Raw genomic sequence first — 19027 nt, 5'->3', positions numbered from 1 at the left:
AAGTTGAACGCAGCCAGTGCCGACTGACGCAGTGCGAGTATGACAGGGCCCAAGGTGCGCGCTTACAGATGGGTTCCCGGCAGAGGATGTAGTCCGACGACTCGCTCGGCTCGCTGATGCCGGCCGCGTTGACGGCCGTGACACGGAACTGGTATTCGCAGCCCTCCATGAGGTTGAGGACCTTGAGGCGAGTGTCGTAGACGGTGAACTCGCGGTTGACGCGGGTCCAGCGCAGGCTGCGCTTCTCGCGCTTGTCCACCAGGTAGTTGGAGATCTCGCTTCCACCGTCCGAATCCGGCTTGGCCCACTGGATGACCACGTGCTCCTTGTTGATGGTGCTTGCCTCTGGGGCTCCAGGTGCATTGGGCACAGCTGAAAATTGAGGTGGGGCGAAGGTGACAAAGGCACGAATGTTGGACAGGCGAGACAACGCAGTGTCAGAAGCTCGTGATTTGGCATTTGTCTGCACGTCCAGTGCTTCTCAAGAGGGAAAGGTCCCATCTTTAATCATATGGCTGCACCGGCTACTGAATTACTATAGGTGCGCCCGAATTTGTTGAACCTCAAAAGCTAAGCCTGGTTGATACTCGGATAGATCACCACCAGGGGTTTACAGGTGCGAAGTGGAGAGCAGATGGCAGTGTTGAGTGTTAGCCCCACATATTTACGGCTGCAAACTTCAACTTTAAATTATTCGGCATTTGCCGATTCACCTCTGCCAGCAAATGGATGAACCGTCACGAATTTATGGTTTTGATTTGATTCAAACCGTCCTGATTGCACAAAATGTGCTGAGCATTAGAATTCAACGTAACAACTCAATTCTCACACGCGCGATTCAACGCACATATTGCTCAGGTAAGAATCGATTTTAATCGCCGAATCGATGCCGTGCTGCATGCCTAGAGAGCACAATTCAAAGTGTAGCGTGGCGTAGGTTTTCATTGGAGCGCATAGCTCCAGTGGCTTCCTACTGCTCTCTGATGAGTTTGTTTTGGGTCGTAACACGGAACTGTCCGAAAACACATCGGGGAGCTACGACGTTCAACTTTCGAACTCAATTTGACTTCCAACTTTGCCATTTGCCACGCTCGTTCTAGGCCGTCAGCGACAGAGCTAGAGACGGAGCGGGCGGGCGGGCGAGAAGAGAGATGCCGAGACCGAGAGACACCGAGTACTCACTGAAGGAATTCCTCGCGAAGACGGGGCTGGACTCGAGGACCAAGCCGGGTCCGTACTTGTTGATGGCACGCACGCGGAAGATGTACTCGTTGTTCTTGATGAGGCGCGTGGCCGTGCAGGAGGTGGTGATGCACTCGGCGTCCACGATAGCCCAGTTGAGGCGGCTCGTCTCGCGGCGCTCCACTAGGTAGTGGGTGATGGGTGAGCCTCCGTCCTCTGTGGGCTCCTCCCAGCTCATGTTGCACTTCTCCTCCGTCATGCGGTTGATCGCCAACGGGCCAAGGCACTGCCCAGGGGAGTCTGTGGCGGTTTGGTGAGAGAGTCAAACAAAGCGCGGCGTGAATGTACGTATGTACGTATGTTGAACTTCTTCTGTCGCACCGTACGTAGCCAGCCGTGCTAATCGGAGGTACGAGGGGAAGGGCAGTTCTAAAGAAATGAGTTTGCAATTTAGATTCAAAAGTGTATAACTCTCCAGTGGCTCTCCTAATATCGGAAGGAAGAGCGTTCCAGACGGCCGCAGAAGCGCACCCGAAAGCGCGCTGTGCGGTGACACGTCTTTGTTCGATGGTTAACCAAAAGCCGTTGTGAGGATGATTGGAGTTTGCATGATGGTTTATGCTCCCTGATGAGATCAGCAAGGTCGATCAGCGATGTAAATAAATAAATTAACCCCAAAAAGACGGCACAGTGAAGCGGAGGCTGCTGCTGGAGTGTTATGCCGCCTTGGGGCGGTGGGTCTAGAGAGGACGACTTGGAAGGAGATGGGGTCGACTGCTTTGAGAAAGGTGGACGAGGTGGTCAACTGTAGCCAATGAGAAAATTATTCCTGTCCCACACTTCGAGTGAGGGGTTCGGGGTTGCTGGACATGACGTGGCATTTAATTTCGAGAGCGATCTTGGCACGCCTCTTTAAAAAATTCAGAACGTTCCATACCGCGTACAGAAATTCGTGCTCGATAAAATAAAGAAACAAAAATACAAATACACGTAATGAAAGCGATCGCACAAAACATCTTGACGCACTTACCGAGCACCTTGACCTGGACGACCGCGGTTTTGATCCCACTGGCGTTGCGGACGGTGAGGATGTACTTGCCGCTGTCGTCGCGGTCGCAGAACTTGATGATGGCGATGGCGCGCTTGCTGGTGTACTGCAGGTTGATCTTCTCGCTGACCTCCAGCTCGCGCTCGCCCTTGGCCCAGAAGACCTTGGGCTCGGGCTTGCCGCCTATGGCGGCGTCGAGGACCAGGTCCGATCCGGCACGGATGGTGACCAGGTCGCCCAGCAGGTGGCTGTCAAGCTCGGCTTTGGGAGGAGCTGTGAGAAAGGAGGGACAAGGCTCAACGTGAAGATGCGTGCGCCTCTGGTCGCGGGATGTGACAGTGCTGTTGCCACATTGTGAGCCTCGAGATATTTAAGATACGTACTGAAATTAAGATTGCGCTTCTGCTTCTCAATGAATGTGTTGAGCAGATCAACGTTTTCCAAAACGGGATTATTACGCTAAGCCGTCACTGCTGGCGTCCCGTGTGCTGTGATTAACCGGTTGATTCTGCAGCAGTGTCCGTATTTTAAGAGCGGATGGGATTTATGCCATGCAGGTGATTTTGCCTCAAAACGTATTCGCCGCATCACAAATGCCAATTGACCAACACGGTGTTGTGAGGCCTTCTTCCAGCAGTGGACAAACAAAGGGTGGTAACTTAAAAAAAAACATGTCGTATAAGGAATGGGTTGTCACGTGACCCATCCCGTTCGAACGCGCCGTGCGGTTTGAGCATTTTTCGCGCATGCCAATCGATTCGATCGTCGTTACATTGAACACAAATTCTACAGTCCATTCCCACGACTCTTGAAATCAAAAATCAATTCCGTGAACAATTATCTCGAATAAAAATCGGCAACCGATTTAACAACCCTGCCGTGAATGAGTTCGTGCCCCGATGAATTTCACGCCCACCCCATCCCACGTCCGCGGCCCCCCCCCCTTCCACCCCTCCCGCCAGGCAAATGCAGCCGGCTGCACTCACTGTATTCGTCTTTGCAGGTGACGGGCCCACTGGACTCGGAGGGCTTGCTGATGACGCCCGCGGCGTTACGGGCGAGGACGCGGAACTCGTACACGTCGTCCTCGCTCAGGCCCGTGACGGTGTAGTAGTTCTCCGTCACGGTGGTGTAGTTGCACTTGAGCCAGCGCCCTTCGCCGGTCTCGCTGTACGGCTTGCGGTCGATGATGTAGCCGATGACCTTGCTGCCGCCGTCGAAGAGCGGCACGGTCCACTTGAGCGACACGGACGAGCGGGACACGTCGGTGACTTCCGGCCTGCCAGGTGCGTCTGGGATGAAAAGCGGACGTTCGAAAGAAAGGTGAGGTTATGTTGTTTTTATTTTGCTTTGCTTTGCACACCCACTCCCACTACACCAGGTACTCATTTTGAGGCTGAGTCGACCTTGCGGAGGCCCACAGCAGGTTCGGGTTTGGCCGCAACGAAGCATTAAGAGATACGCGCTTGGAATTGCACCGAGAGACTGGGAGGACAACGTATGGAATGTACGCGTGCATTTGGAACTTCCGAGAACAGATAATTACGTTGACAGAATTGAATTTGGGCAGGATATACGTCACTTGTGGTCGGGAAAATTATGAAATGGCAGCCAATGAAGGGAGCGGGCCCGAGAGAAGGACATCTACCACTGAGATGGAGAGATGAATTCGGCCCGTGGCTAGGTACTTGTTGGATTGTTACAACACAGGCCCGTGGTGAGAACTGGTGATGGCTTTTGAGGATGTACTCGTCCAGCAGTGGACTCGTCGTGGCCGATGATGACTGTGCCACGAAATTGAACGGGTGAACCGAGCCGAAAGACTAGCAGCGCCCGTCACCTGCGGTTCACGTCAATCGTAGACGACGGACATGAAAACACCTCCACGGACGCCGTCATATTAACGCGCGAAACAAAATGTGAAGGGAGCGTCGCTCACCAACGGGGTTCTGTGCAACGACCGGACGAGAGGCCTCGCTCGGCTTGCTGATGCCCGCGGCGTTCATGCCGTAGACGCGGAACTGGTACTCCAGTCCCTCGACCAGGCTGCTGATCTTGTAGTTGCAGTCGTAGCAGGCGATCTTGTTCTCCTTCGTCCACAGGATGCTGTTCCGCTCCTTCTTCTCGACCCAGTAGCCAGTGACCTTGCTGCCACCGTCGTTGTAGGGCTCCTCCCAGCGGATCGACATCGCCGTGGAGGAAACGAAGTAGACGTCGGGTCTGGTCGGAGCGCCCGGCGGAACTGAAAAACAAGTAAATCGTGAAGCACTTGATGATGATGATAATAATAAAAACATTAATATATGGCACGAGTATTTTTAACTCTCTTAATATACGTAAAAACTAAAACTAAACTACTTTCCTCCTCCCCCCCCCCCCCCCCGATTTTATCTTGATTGCGCTATTGGCGTCACGTCACGCAGATCTCTCGTGAAGCAATTCAACCCGTCGTGTTAAACAGCAGCCCGTGGAAGGGGTATCACAGAGCTACCTTTGAGATTCCTTCAAATTACCTTTGGTCCACACAGTAGCCAATAACACTTTCCCACCCGCTATGCGTATGAGAGTAAATGTTCATCAGATGCCAGCCAAACTGATATCTAATTCCCAGAGATGGAATTTACCAAATTGAAACCAAATGTAACGCGGTAGTTTTAATCTGCAGTCATTGGGGACTGGTCTAAGACCACCGACTCATTACACTTCATCACAGGTGGCTGCCTGGATTGGAACACAGGCTCTGAGCGGTGCCAGATCTCGGGGTCTTCGATCACGTGAGCCACCCCGGGCCACCTCATTAAAAAAATTCACCCGAAAAATAAAGAATGATAATTCTCACCGAAAGGATGTTCGGCGACGATCGGCGTTGTCTCGACGGGCTTGCTCACTCCGAATCTGTTCTCGGCCATGACCCGGAAGGTATACTCCAGGTACTTTGTCAGATGGGTGACCTTCAGCTGTGTACGTTTCACGCTGGAGTTGACCAGCTGCCAGTGGGTGGTGCCAGACTCGCGCTTCTCCACGATGTAGTTGGTGATGGCGCTGCCGCCGTCATCCTCGGGCGGCTCCCACGTGAGCTCGCAGTTCTCGGCGGTGATGGAGCCGACTTCGACGGAGCCCGTCACGGCGCCGGGCTTGCCGATCACGTTGACCGTTATGGCGAAGGTCATGGAGTCCACGGAGTTTTCCAGCGTGAGGAAGTACCGTCCGGTGTCCCCTCTCATGCTGTCCTTCACCGTGAGTGTCGTCTTCTCCTTCGTGGTCTTGATGGTCACCCTCTCGCTCTGCTTCAGCCGCATGTCCTCGTGCTTCCAGCTGACCTTGGGATGTGGGCGTCCGGTGTAGGGAACATCGATCGAGAACGTGGCTCCGGACTTACAGGTGATGGTTCTCTTGGTGATGCCGCTGAGGTCGGCGTCTGGCAAAACGCGAGGCTCCTTCACGACGACCGACGAGAACGTTTCTCTCGGCTCGCTGTAACCCGCGTCGTTCTTGGCCTTGACGCGGAATTCATATTCGGAATTCAGGATGAGTCCTTCGACCGTGAAGTTCTGCTGTTTGACCTTGCCAACCTCCACCCAACGCTCTGTGCCCACCTGCTTCATCTCCAGCAGGTAGCTCGTGACGCGGCTGCCACCGTCATGCTCAGGTTTGAGCCACGACAGGAGGACGCTGTTGTCGGTGGTGTCTACGACATCCAGCCTCCTCGGCGGTGCCGGTTCTTCCGTAGCCACGATGGGTTCGGGAGTCTCGTAAGCCTCGCCAACGCCGTACTCGTTCACAGCCATGACGCGGAAGTAGTAAGGCACCCCTTCTGACAATTCGGTCACCTTGATCACCTGTCGTGATGTCTGCGCCACGATGGTCTGCCAGCTGCGACGGCTTGCCTCTCTCTTCTCCACAATGTAGTGGTGGATTCGGGCACCGCCTTCATTTAGTGGGGCATCCCACAACATCGTGAGTGACCCTTTGGTGACGTCTTTAAAGGTGATCGCTCCAGGAGGTCCGGGAGTATCCTGCACCTTGACCATGAACGTTACCGACTTGCTGCCGCTGTTGTTGTCCAGCGTCAGAGTGTACTTTCCAGCATCGTAGCGGTTGCAGTTCTCCACCATGAGAATGCTCTGCGTGTCTGTGGTGTGAATGTTGGCGCGCACGCCCAGGTCGGAGTCCGTCTTCGACCAAATCGCTGTTGGCACGGGCCTGCCCTTGAAGGCCACCTGCAGGTGCACCGTGCTGCCGTTCTTGACGATGTGAGTCTGCTTGAAGTTGGCGTCGATGTCGATCTCGGGCGACGACAGCTTGTCGACCGCCTGGACGATGGTCGGAACCTCGCAGGCCTCGCCCTTGCCGGCAATGTTGACCGCGGAAACGCGGAACTTGTACTCCTGTCCCGCCTCCAGATCGGTGACGACGTACTTGGTGTAGACGCACGCCTCCGGGTTCACCTTGTGCCACTCCTCCAGGCCCGCCTTGCACATCTCGATGACGTAGCCGATGATTTCGGCGCCGCCGTCGAACGCCGGCCTGGTCCACTCCAGGCTGACCGTGGTCTTGGTGGTGTCGTTCACCTTGACCACCGTGGGGGCGGTCGGCGGGTTCACCGGGTCCTTGCACTTGAAGAGTCGCGACGTGTCGCTAGGAGGACTCAGGCCGGCCTGGTTTTCGGCGAGCACGCGGAACTCGTACTCGTTGCCGTCGGTGAGTCCGGTGACCCGGTGGCGGATCTCCGTGATGGGCCTCTTGCTGCTCACCTTCACCCAGCGCATGCTCTTCTTCTCGCGCCTCTCCAGGACGTACTGCGTAATTTCGTTGCCGCCGTCGTGCTTGGGCCGCGACCAGTTCATTGTGATGGTGGTGGCGGTCACGTTGGAAGCGTCGGGCGTTCCGGGAGCGTCGGGCACAGCTGTGTGTGTGTAAAACAGATGAGCGCTTAGTTTTTGCCCAATTCAGTACAATTCTCAGGATTTTGCAGGAGACATTGGAAATGTCCAAGGCTCGGACAACCAGATCGGACTAGAAATTTTCATAAAATTTGGCAAAAATGCTAAATCAGCAGCATTATTAAAAACTGCCACAAAAGTGTGCAGCACTTTTATCACATTCGATTATAGAAATGTTTGATGATTTATATGTACGCAACATATCTTAAAACACATGTAATAATTACCACCAAATATTGACTCGAAACTTTTGACTTGTACTCACAAACAAAACTTTCTTGAGCCACAAGCAGCCAGATATTACCCACAATTCTCATCCCACAAATGACTCTTCTGTAGCCGAGTAAACAGTTTCGTCTCGGGGGTTCACGTGCCTCTCTCCGTGGGCAGTCAACGCTATCAACGACGCGGCCGGTACTCACTGTATTGCAGCTTGGCAACCACCGCCTGGGACTCGAGCGGTCTGCCGACGCCGAACTTGTTGACGGCCGACACTCGGAACTGGTACTCGTTGTCCTTGATGAGCTTGGGGATCTGCATCATGTTGGACTCGCAGGCGTCGTTGACGAGCGCCCACGACACGCGGCTAGTCTCGCGCTTCTCCACGACGTAGTGGGTGACGAGCGAGCAGCCGTCGTTTTCGGGAGCCTCCCACCACAGGTTGAGCCGTTCGCTGGTGATGTTGGTGAACCGCAGCGGTCCCGTGGGTGGGCCGGGCGTGTCTGGAACAAAAAAAAACGTGGCGATACGCCGTTTAATTTTTTTTTTTCTCTATTTTAACCAACCCGAGCAATTTGTCGTGTTCGTCTGTCTGGCCGTCTGTGTCTCTCATGGGGTCATGGTAATCCGCGTCTAAAGATGATCCGATATAAAGTAAACTTTTGTTCGGTTGTGCTGCTCTTCAGGAATTACCCGATGGAAATCCGACCATATTAATCAAGGTGTTTAACCAAATTTTGGCGAAATAAAAAAAACAACGAAAAGGCAAAGCCTTCTTGGCCAAGGAGATGGCATCACTAACTGCCTGATGTGCAACGAATGTTCTCAATTTTATTGTCCTTCCCCCACACCCCCAATTATCACGGTTGGCTACGTACGGTGCGAAATAAGTTCAACATACGTACATACCTGTGTTAATGAATAGAAATGTGTTTTTTGTAATCATGCGATTGATCGAACGGTATTCGGTTCGCTCGTTATTTTTTCCCCATTGGTCGAGTGTCTGCTGAATGAACTGCAATGCATTTTTCTCGCCGCGCTTATTTTCACATACCGAACACTTTGACGTTGAGATCCATGGTCTTGGTGCCAGAGGAGTTGGTGGCTTCCACCCTGTAGACGCCGCGGTGGTCGCGGGTAGCATCCCGGATGAACGCGTACGTGGAACCGATCACCGTGGTGACCTCAATGCCCATGCCCTTCACGACCTCTTTGCCATCTTTGAACCACGTGACGACAGGCACCGGCCGCCCGGTGACGTTGGCGCGGATCCTCACGCTGTCGCCGGCCTTGGCGTTGACGCCGTCGTGGTGCTCGGATCCAAACTCGACGTTGGGCGAAACTGCAGAGAGAGAAAAATCGAGGCAAGGCGTGTAAAGAAAGGTGTCAATGGCAGCCGATTTACCCAGAATACACCCGGACTGATCGTAGATTCGCATCTGAGCACGGTTAAGTCTGGTTAGTAGTTGTGTGCCTGGTAAAAATGGACGATGTAGGTGTGGGATGCAAGGTAGCCAGGACTTTCATGAAAACATTTCTCGTGACCAAGTGAGACTGTCCCAAATAAAGGCCTTTGTTATTGAACAAACGTTTACCAATATTTGTCTGCAAGTATAAATACGCGTTGAGTCATAGTAATCTCCATGAGCAATATAGATGAATATAGAACCCGTTGGTGGAAATTCCACCTTCCTATTGTAGGAACTAATGTCCTGATATGGCAACCATCATTGTGGCATCATACTCATTTTAACCTCACCAACTGAAATATACAGAGCTACACTATAATCACATGGGCACTCTGAAGCGCGGGGTCACGTTTTCCGATGCCACACAAAGCATTTAGATAATTCTGCTGCTATAAATTTCCACATGATAAGCCACTTGGTTGAACTATCATTTGTGGCCAGGTCGCTTATAAAAAGTAAGTGAATACCTCATCGTGGGCTTTGACCTGGTAAGATAAAAATTATTTAGTTTTATTTGGCTATTTTTAAGTGCTTTGTTTACCTTTCCTATACCCTGCACTCCTATCATGTCTTTGTATTATTTGTGGTTGTAACGTCCATCAGATTCCTCCATTCACGCATCACGTATATTCTGCATCGTGAAACTTACTGCTCTCGTCTCTCGTCATGATGTAACCCGACGACTGGGACGGAGGACTGACGGTGCCCACGGCGTTGCGGGCGATGATGCGGAACTCGTAGCGGTCTCCCGCCCCGAGGCCCGTCACGGTGTACTGCGTCTCGGACACGTCGGTGAAGTTGCAGCGCAGCCAGCGGCCGCCGGTCTGGCGGCGCTCCACGCAGTAGGCCACGATCTTGCTGCCGCCGTCGCGCAGCGGGGCGTCCCACTTGAGGGTCACCGTCTCGCGGGTGATGTCGATGTAGTCGGGGGTGCCCGGCGGATCTGTGGCGGCGCGTCGGAAGCGGTTGGCAAGTTGGTAAGTGAAGTAAGAAGCAAAAAGGGTAAACAACAACAACAAAGGCGAGGGTGTGCCGCACTGCGATCGCTCGCTCACGCCGCTGTGCCGGCGGGAGGGACCGCCCCCCCCGGCCGCCCCCCTGCTCCCCCCCCCCCCCAGTAGAGGGAGCTTCTATGAAACCCCTCTAGAAGATTACTTGGGGCGACTCGGAAGATGTAGAAGTATCCACATTTTACACCCCATTCAAGCGGTTGCATTCTGTGTTTAGTTTGTTGTCCTCACACTGCACGCCTCCGATTAGCACGGTTGGCTAAGTATGGTGCGAAAGAAGTTCAACACACACGCACACACGTACGTTGTGGAACGCCTATACAGTAGCCGAAAAACAAATGCGTTTTTAACGTGGCGAGGACAAACGCACATCTGTTTATTTACTTTACGTGAAAAATCACGAATATCCCCAAAATGTTTTGCTTTCGTTGAACCCGACGCCGGTCATTTGTTACTGTGCGATGGCTGCATCGAGTGGCGCTCACCGACTGGCGACACGGCGAGGGCGTGCTTGTTGGGCTCGCTGGGCTTGCTCAGACCGGCGCTGTTCTCGGCGTAGACACGGAACTGGTACTCCAGGCCCTCCAGCAGAGACGTGACTCTCAGCTCTCTGCCGCTCAGCAGGTGGTTGTTCACCTTCTGCCAGAGAATGCTGTTGCGTTCCTTCTTCTCGACGTGGAAGCCGAGAACCTCGGAGCCGCCGTCGTACAGGGGAGCGTCCCAGGAGATGGTCATGCCGTCGGCCGTGATGTTGTATATGACGGGCTTTCCGGGAGGACCAGGAGGCCTGAACTGATGCTTGGCTTCCACCAGCGGCGAGTCCAGCGGCTCGCTCACGCCATACCGGTTCTCGGCGCGCACGCGGAACATGTACTCACTGCCCTTGTTCAGGTTGGTTATCTTGAAGGTGGTTCTGACCACACTGGAGCAGACCATCTTCCACTGCGTCTGCGACGATTCGCGCTTCTCCACGCTGTAGCACGTGATCTCGCTTCCCCCGTCGTCGTCAGGTACTTCCCAAGAGATGATAGCGCTGTCCGCTTTGATTTCATCAAAGCGGAGCGGTCCCTTGGGTTTGCTAGGAGGACCCAGCGTGATGATGGTGAAGGTAAATATTTTCCTCGCCACGCCGTTTTCTAGGATCAGGTTGTATTTTCCGTTGTCCTCCTTCTTGGCGTTCTTGATAGTGAAGGTAAGCTTATCGACTGTTTTCTTCATACGCACGCGCTCGCTCTCCTTCAGAGGCATGTTATCCTTGGTCCACTGGACACTCGGATGGGGCTTGCCCTTGTAAGGTATTTCAAGGGTCAGGTTGTGACCAATGCGCACTGGGATCTGTTGTCCTGGCAGGCCAGACAAGTCAGCAAATGGTGTGATGACATAATCCTTGACCTGTATCGGGCTAGAAATTGTGCAGTCACTCTTACCCTTCTCGTTCTGTGCAAATATGCGGAACTGAAGGGTGGACAGCTCTTTGAGTTTAGTTACTTCGAATTCTAAGGACTTTGTGACTCCTGCAGCCTCCCAATCCTCTGTGCCTTCCAGTTTCTTTTCAATGATGTAATCTGAGATGATGCTGCCACCATCGTGGTCCGGTTTGAGCCAGTGCAGAGTGACAGAGGTCTTGGTAGAGTCTTTCATTTCAAGATCCTTCACCGCCCCGGGAACTTCAGTGGCCTTGACGGGCTCTGCCGAATCGCACGGTTCGCCGATGCCGTTTTCATTCTCTGCGAGGACGCGGAAGAAGTAGGAGATCTTCTCGGAGAGATTGGTGAGCTTGAACGTGGTGGAGGAGCACTTTGTTGTGACTGTCGACCAGGCCCTTTTGGTCGAATCCCTCTTCTCAATAATGTAGTTTGAGACCTCGGCCCCGCCATTTATGAGGGGAGAATCCCAGGTGATAGTGGCGGTGCCACGGCTGACGTTCTTGAAGACAAGATTCTGGGATGGCCCCGGCGTGTCGAGGACCTTGACGTTCACAAACGTCGACTTTGGTTCGCCCACCCCGTTGTCGATCGTGAGGACGTATTTTCCGGTGTCTTCACGGGTCGTTTCAGAGATGGCGAGGAGGGTGGAGGACTCCGTGTTGTGTATCTGGTAGCGCACGTCCTCCGTGATGATCTTGTCCAATTTCCTCCAGGTGACCGTGGGCGTGGGACGGCCCTTGAATGGCAGGAAGATCTCGACGTTTTCGCCGGCCTTGACCGTGATGGACTGCCGTAGAGCCGCGTCGAGGTCAATCTCGGGCTCCTCTGCGATGGGCAACAAGAGCGCCGTCGATGCGGTTAGCGAAAGTCAGTTCAAACAGTGCCGCGCGATCGCCAGCAAAAACGACGCAAGTGAAAAATAGCAGACTGCACGAAGATTAATCAGCCGTCGACTTACCAACAATATCCTTGGCTTGCACAGGTTCTTTGATTTCGGCCGCCTCTCCATGTCCAGCCATATTCACGGCCGATACACGGAAGAGGTAATGGATTCCTGTTGTCAGGTTTTGCGCGACGTATTCGGTGGTTCTGACCTCGCCTTTAGCTCCGACCATTCTCCAGCTTTCATCCTCAAGCTCCTTGGACTCGACAATGTAGGACGTTACAGGGCTACCTCCATCATACATGGGTGGCAACCACGACAGGGTGATTGAGGTCTTGGTGCTGTCGATTGCTTTCACCTTGGAAGGTGGTCCAGGTGGATCTGAGATGGATAAAATCAAAGAGTGTTAAACACGAAAGCCAAGATGGTATATTATAATGAAAGACAAAGCATCACGTGACACATTGATTGTACACTACAGACATCCACCGCCCTCTGACTGGATGAGACGAGATTTGATGCCAGGGACTTTGAGTCACCGATGCATTTAAAGTGACCTATAAATGCCCTCATCTGTCTGTGTGTAGGTTTCGATGTTGCCTCCACGTTTGCGTGGTGGACTTTTTTTCTGGGTGATCCGGTTTCTTCCCACGTGAAACCAAAACACTCAATAATTGCAATTGGCCAAACATGCCAAAGCAGGACTGTCCCTTAAAAAAAAATTATGCTTAAGACTGAGGGAGGTGTTTTGGGGTAAATAGTTGGTATTACCATTATTATTATTAACACATATAGACTGGAAAGTGATACATTTTCACGCGTAAAAATCTAATTTTAAAGCGGAGACTCGACACATCATCGCTCCGAGCCTCCTATGCTCCACACCATGTGATCTTACCCAGCGGATCGGCAGCCTTCACGTAGTCAGAAGCCTCGCAGAACGGACCTTCACCGGCTGCGTTAATCGCAAACACGCGGAACTGGTACGAGTTGTCCTCCGTGAGGCCAGACACCTTCTGCCTGGTGTCGCGAATCGACTCCTTGGAAACCTTCAGCCACCTCAGGCTCTTCTTCTCTCTCTTCTCCAGGATGTAGCCGGAGATCTCGTTTCCACCGTCGACCGTAGGCCTCTTCCACATGACAGTCATGGTGTGCTTTGTCACCATCGTCACCTCTGGGATGCCCGGAGGTCCAGGTGTCACTGCAATGAGGCAAGCAAGCAGAAAGCGCTGGATCATTTTATGGAAATCAAGAGAATGACATGCTCTTGAGAGGCAGAATAATGAGCCGTCGAGATGTCTAGGCCTTAATTTTATAGTCGAGCTCTCGGAGGCAGGTAAATGCACCTCTATAATTCTTAGCGTTCAATGTTGTTTTCGGAGGCTGATTGAGCCAGACTAAAAGACACATTTTACATTTATAGAGTTCCATGTAATTGTCCGAGGCACAAAGACAAGTCAAAGGCGTCTTTAAGATTCTTATGGTTAATGCGAGTGCCCAAAACTCCGTCAGAGCAACAGGAAAACAACCTAATTAACAACAGAACACACGCACAGCGCCAGGGAGACATAGCGAACAGAGCGCACGTACCAAAGCTGTTTTTGGCAAGGATGACTTCCGAATCCAATGGTTCGCCAACTCCATACTTGTTGACGGCCCTGACGCGGAACTGGTACTCGTTGCCCTTGATCAATTTGGTGACCGAGATGGCGCAGTCCAGCTGTTCCTCGTTGACAACGACCCAGGCGACACGGCTGGTCTCGCGCTTCTCCACGATGTAGTGGGTGATGGGCGCTCCACCGTCCTGAGCCGGCGGTTCCCAAGCCATGCTGACCTTCTCGGCGCTGACGGAACGGAACTGGATGGGGCCACCCGACGGGCCAGGCTTATCTGTCGTTTTAATGGACAGAAGGGTCACACGTTAGAATTATAACTCCCCCCACACTTGGTATCTGTGTGTTTTCTCCAGGCAACCGTGGGGTTCCTCTCGCGTGTGTGTCAATCGAGTTGAACTGGCCATAACATCGTACGACCAACGTGAATGTAGCCTACGTGGTTGGATCTCGTAAGCCAAGCAGGATTTAAAACCTTCTTAACACCGGAATGGATGTTGTAAGTGTCGCCTACGAGTTGAGCATAGCGGAGTGTTACCTGCTTGCATACACACGTTTTTTTCTCTCCAGGTGCTACGGTTTTTTCATAAAATTTTAATAATACTCATTAATCGTATTGGTCAAACGTCTCATTGCGTGACTTTCCTTTGAACTCCGTGACATTTTGGTGGATTACATTTTGAGTGATGATGTAATTCCTCATCCATTTCAGCGTTTTTATAGCACGCAAGCTAAAATAACGTACCATCTATTTACAAACCCTTAACGCGCACGTAAATACAAATAAATGAACCCACGTACCAAGCACTTGCAGCTTAATCGTGACGGCTGTAGCACCGATGGCGTTCTTGAGCGACAGGACGTAGTGGCCAGTGTTCGTCCTTGCGGCGTCTTTGATGAGCACGGACGTGAAGTCGGTGGAGGTCTCCATTGAGATCTGAGCGTTTGTCGTCAACTCCTTGCCATCCTTGTGCCACTCCACGTAGGGCACGGGCTTTCCGGAGATGCCAACCTTGATCTTGTACGTCGTGCCCGCCTTGATCTTCACAACGTCGAGGTATTCTGGAGGCAGGTCGAACTCCGGTGCACCTGAAGGATACAAATGATAACATTTCTTTCAAAATATATCACATATATGTCAGAGCCAGCAATTTGGGGGGTAGGAAATCAACTAAACAACAGCTCATGCAGAATTCAGTTCAATCGTCTTGTTAACGGTAACCGTGTGCCACATTCCCATTGACCAGGCTGACTGTGGTTATCAAAACTTACCGAGCGTGTCACGGCACGTCACCGGTCCCACCAAGTCCGACGGGAGGCTGAATGAGCCAATGGCGTTCCTGGCGATCACGCGGAACTCGTACTGCTCTTCCTTGGTGAGGCTTGTGACCGTGAAGAAGAGGTCGTCGATGTTGGTGAAGTTCGCCTTCACCCAGCGTCCGGCCGGCAAATCGCGCTTCTCCACGATGTAGCCGGTGATTCGACTGCCACCATCGTAGGCCGGTTTCTTCCAGGCCAGGGTGATGGAGCTCTTTGACACGTCGCTGACACGCAGGTCCGTAGGAGGTTCTGAAACAAAACGGACAAAAAACGTTTATTGTGTAATCTGCAAAGGACTTTAAAATTCAGATTAAAAACATTTTATCGAAATTTTTCTTGTCGTTGTTGCTGAGCACAGGCCCAAAATGTCGAGGCCAGCAACAACAGCACTATGCACAATAGACAATTTGTGACTTGGCTTCCAACCATCGTATGCCAGTGGCTCCCACTTCAGGTAACCTCAGTCGTAGCGACAGAAGGGTGATAGGCGGTTTGACTGTGAGCACCACATCAGCAATTAACTCGACATGATGCACAGCACACATGTTCTATGACGTCGTGACCCCCCCCCCCCCAAACGGCCCGTGCAAAACCTCACCGCAGGCGTCGATGGCAAGGACTTCGTGCGACACCTGGCTCACTTTGCCGATGCCCGCCACGTTCTCGGCATACACTCGGAACTCGTAGGCAAGCCCGGAGGTCAGGTTGACCTTCAGGTGATTGCTGCGGATGATCGTTCGGTTGGCCTTCTGCCACAGGATGCTGTTGCGATCCTTCATCTCGAGGTGGTACCCGACGACGACGCTGCCGCCATCGTTGACCGGCTCGTGCCACGCGATTACGGCGTGCTCCTTGTTCACAAACTTCACCCACGGGGTAGACGGAGGACCAGGAGTGGCTGCAAAGAAAAAGGAATTCGGAAAAAATATTTTAATCGTTGCAGCAAAATTTTTTTTATTAAACGTAAGTTGATAAATGATGATAATCATCTTCTTGGTTCTTTCGGTAAAGTCACGTAGAAGGGAAATAATAAAATAATAAAAATAAAACATAATAAAACATAATACAATAATTCTCTGGTGAGAATTATTGTATAATGTTTTTATTTTATTATTTCCCTTCTACGTGACTTTACCGAAAGAACCAAGAAGATGAATCCCTGCAGTCACGAAAGCTGTAAATCGAGATGATAACCATCTGATGTGTTTTCGGGTTGAACCGCGAGTGTTAGTTGTTCGGCACGATGCCCATGGTGTTCAACGTAACAACGCGTGGCACAAGCCCGGAAACACATCACAGAGGCTCGACTGCACAACTGCGTAAACTTACACATCAGAATAAATAATAGTTTACAGGAACTGTGCAAATTCATGTCAATAATAATAGCGACACTGATTTACAGTCCTTTGTCAATCCAATACTGGAAGCATTCCCAATACTGTGTTGATTGTGAGGATCGTTTGACCATACTTCATCACACTGGTCAGTATAGGCTGGTGAAAACGGTTAACTAGGCGTGGTTTAGATGTCACTGGCTGCTGATGTGAGCTGTAGCTGGGATTTGAACTTAAGATTGTTGGGTTTATATTACCAGTGATTAACCAATGCACCACTGCTCGATCCAATAACAAATGTATCTCTGTAAATACAATCATATTGGTTTCATTTACATTGCAAACATTGTTTACGATTGCACAAATATTAATATTTGTATGCATCACAAACGATGCATGGCGCAACACACAAAGGGATTTATAAATTCAAGTATTGCACAGATTCCCGATTTTCTTAGTTTCGAGTGTGGCAACCGATAAAATCGAATTGCTGCACATAATTTTTGCGAAACAAATTTGGGGCTCCGAATTGAGTGCAACTTTTCTTTATTATCAACTTATTTCTAAAAAGGTTTTGACAACCGCTCTTGGGCGTTTAACTTAATATGATGCTCACTGTATGGTAGCTTGACTGTAACGTGCTCCGAGTCCAGATGATCGCTTATCCCAAAGCGATTCTCGGCTTTGATGCGGAACTGATATTCCTCTCCCGTCGTAAGCCTCGGGACCTTCATGATGTTTCTGGCCACCGTTGATGCCACCTCAATCCAGTTGTGGCTGCTGGTCTCCCTCTTCGCGACAATGTAATTTGTGACTTGGCTTCCGCCATCGTACGCCGGTGGATCCCACTTCATGATGAGGCTGTCTTCATTCACGTCACTGATAACGACGGGACCCACTGGAGGGCCGGGTTTGTCGAGCACGAGCACGTTGATATGGGTCTTGGCAGTGCCCTTGCTGTTGTTGGCGACGATTTCGTACTTTCCAGCATCAGCAGTGACGCAGTCTTTGATGTTAACAATGAGCGAGTCAGCGGTGGTCTGGTAGTCAAATCGCATGGTTGGCTTGAGGGTCAGATTGTTCCTGGACATGTGGACCTTAGGCCGAGGCTTTCCAAAGAGTGGAATTTCAAACTTCAAGTTAGCGGCAGCCTTGACAAACACCATGTTGCTGGGGAAGCATCTCATGTCCAGCGTCGGTTCAACTGCAACACAAGAGAGCACCTCCGATTAGCACAGTTGGCTATGTAGGGTGCGAACAATGTTCAACATGCATGCATTCATACAGAACACTCAACTGGATAAAGTTATTACATTCAATGCACAGCAGTGACATGAATATTACATGTAAGAAATGATAATTAATCAATTACAGCCCTCCTTGAATGAAGTCCTTCCCAAGCCATGCTGGTCATGCGACAACTGTGATTATACTTGTGGTAAAAACAGTGGTCTAGGACTGGTTCAGGTATCACTTCGCCACCGATTGTTAGCCGTGACTGGGAATCATATTGAGGTCCCTGGGTTCACATTGCAGTATGCTACCCATTGCACCAGAGCTCTGCACCAATAGCGATATCGTGGCATCTTCCAATACTTCACAAAATACGTGAGTTAAAAAAAAGATCAGGCAAACAAACGATCACTCATTCATCATCATCAATCCACTGCTTCATGAAGGGCTTCAAGCTGCTTCCGTAGCTCATGATCCTGTGATGCCAAAATCCGTCCAGCATCTGAACATGAATTGCTCTCATCGCTCCATCTCCTAAGTGGACATTCTCTCGTACACATTCCATTCCTTGGCTGCCACTCTGTTGTTGTTGTTATTATTAAATATCATCCATCATCCCCCTGAGCGGAGCAGTTATTCCTAATTACATTTCGGAAAGATTCAAAGCTTACCCAGTTCTTCCTTGACGGTAATCGGTGACAGCATCTCTTTAGGTTCACCAATACCGGCCTCGTTCTGGGCGCTTACACGGAAGAAGTACTCGTTGTTCAACTTGAGCCCTTGGACAACGTGATGCAAGGATTTGACGAAAGCGACCTTGGCCCAATCTTGCTTTCCTTTCTCGAGCATGTCAACAATGTACCCTCCAATCCTGCTGCCTCCATCGTGGTCGGGTTTCAGCCAGGAGAGCGAGATGCTGTCCTTGGTGATGTCGGTGACGCCCAATTTTTCAGGCGGACCCGGTTTCTCTGCGGATGAAAGTGAGCAGGGGTTAAATTGAGGGGGCGGTCAAAAACGTGCAAATGAAAAGACAACATCAAGGTGCACAGTGCGCTGTTTTAAATTTGAGCATTTTATTGCATGCACGCTGGTGTTGGTAACTCCTAGCTCCTCCAATAGATTTGCACATCGTGAAAGAGCAGGTCAAATATTTTCAAGAGTTGCGTCAAATTTCATCCATAATATAGGTTTTTTGGGTTAGATCGCATAAATATACTTTCAAGAGTGCCATGTAATGGAAGTCGTGAAAGAGCAGGCCAAATTCTTTCAAGAGTCGCGTCCAATTTCATCCATAATACAGTAAAACCTTGGATTGTGAGTAACTTGGTCTGCGAGTGTTTTGCAAG

At 51.2% G+C, this 19027-nt stretch overlaps 1 protein-coding gene across 1 annotated transcript in view; it reads right to left on the bottom strand.

Annotated features, from left to right (window-relative positions):
• TTN (titin) overlaps nucleotides 1–19027 on the bottom strand; it is a 340888-nt gene that overhangs the window by 23233 nt on the left and 298628 nt on the right. The window contains exons 275-292 of the mRNA XM_078603948.1: nucleotides 18353–18649; nucleotides 17065–17652; nucleotides 15713–16012; nucleotides 15067–15363; nucleotides 14596–14883; nucleotides 13772–14071; nucleotides 13080–13382; nucleotides 12257–12562; nucleotides 10357–12123; nucleotides 9511–9804; nucleotides 8447–8734; nucleotides 7596–7895; nucleotides 5070–7136; nucleotides 4170–4472; nucleotides 3217–3522; nucleotides 2213–2503; nucleotides 1183–1482; nucleotides 67–372 (exon numbers count right to left, since the gene is read on the bottom strand). Coding sequence (XP_078460074.1) covers nucleotides 67–372; nucleotides 1183–1482; nucleotides 2213–2503; nucleotides 3217–3522; nucleotides 4170–4472; nucleotides 5070–7136; nucleotides 7596–7895; nucleotides 8447–8734; nucleotides 9511–9804; nucleotides 10357–12123; nucleotides 12257–12562; nucleotides 13080–13382; nucleotides 13772–14071; nucleotides 14596–14883; nucleotides 15067–15363; nucleotides 15713–16012; nucleotides 17065–17652; nucleotides 18353–18649 — 8901 coding nt within the window. The remainder of the gene's footprint in view (nucleotides 1–66; nucleotides 373–1182; nucleotides 1483–2212; nucleotides 2504–3216; nucleotides 3523–4169; nucleotides 4473–5069; nucleotides 7137–7595; nucleotides 7896–8446; nucleotides 8735–9510; nucleotides 9805–10356; nucleotides 12124–12256; nucleotides 12563–13079; nucleotides 13383–13771; nucleotides 14072–14595; nucleotides 14884–15066; nucleotides 15364–15712; nucleotides 16013–17064; nucleotides 17653–18352; nucleotides 18650–19027) is intronic.

The sequence above is a fragment of the Lampetra planeri genome, chromosome 21 (genome assembly GCF_965212315.1).
Source record: "Lampetra planeri chromosome 21, kcLamPlan1.2.h2, whole genome shotgun sequence".
NCBI classification, from domain to species: domain Eukaryota; kingdom Metazoa; phylum Chordata; class Hyperoartia; order Petromyzontiformes; family Petromyzontidae; genus Lampetra; species Lampetra planeri.
This window is presented reverse-complemented; position numbering and strand designations above follow the sequence as displayed.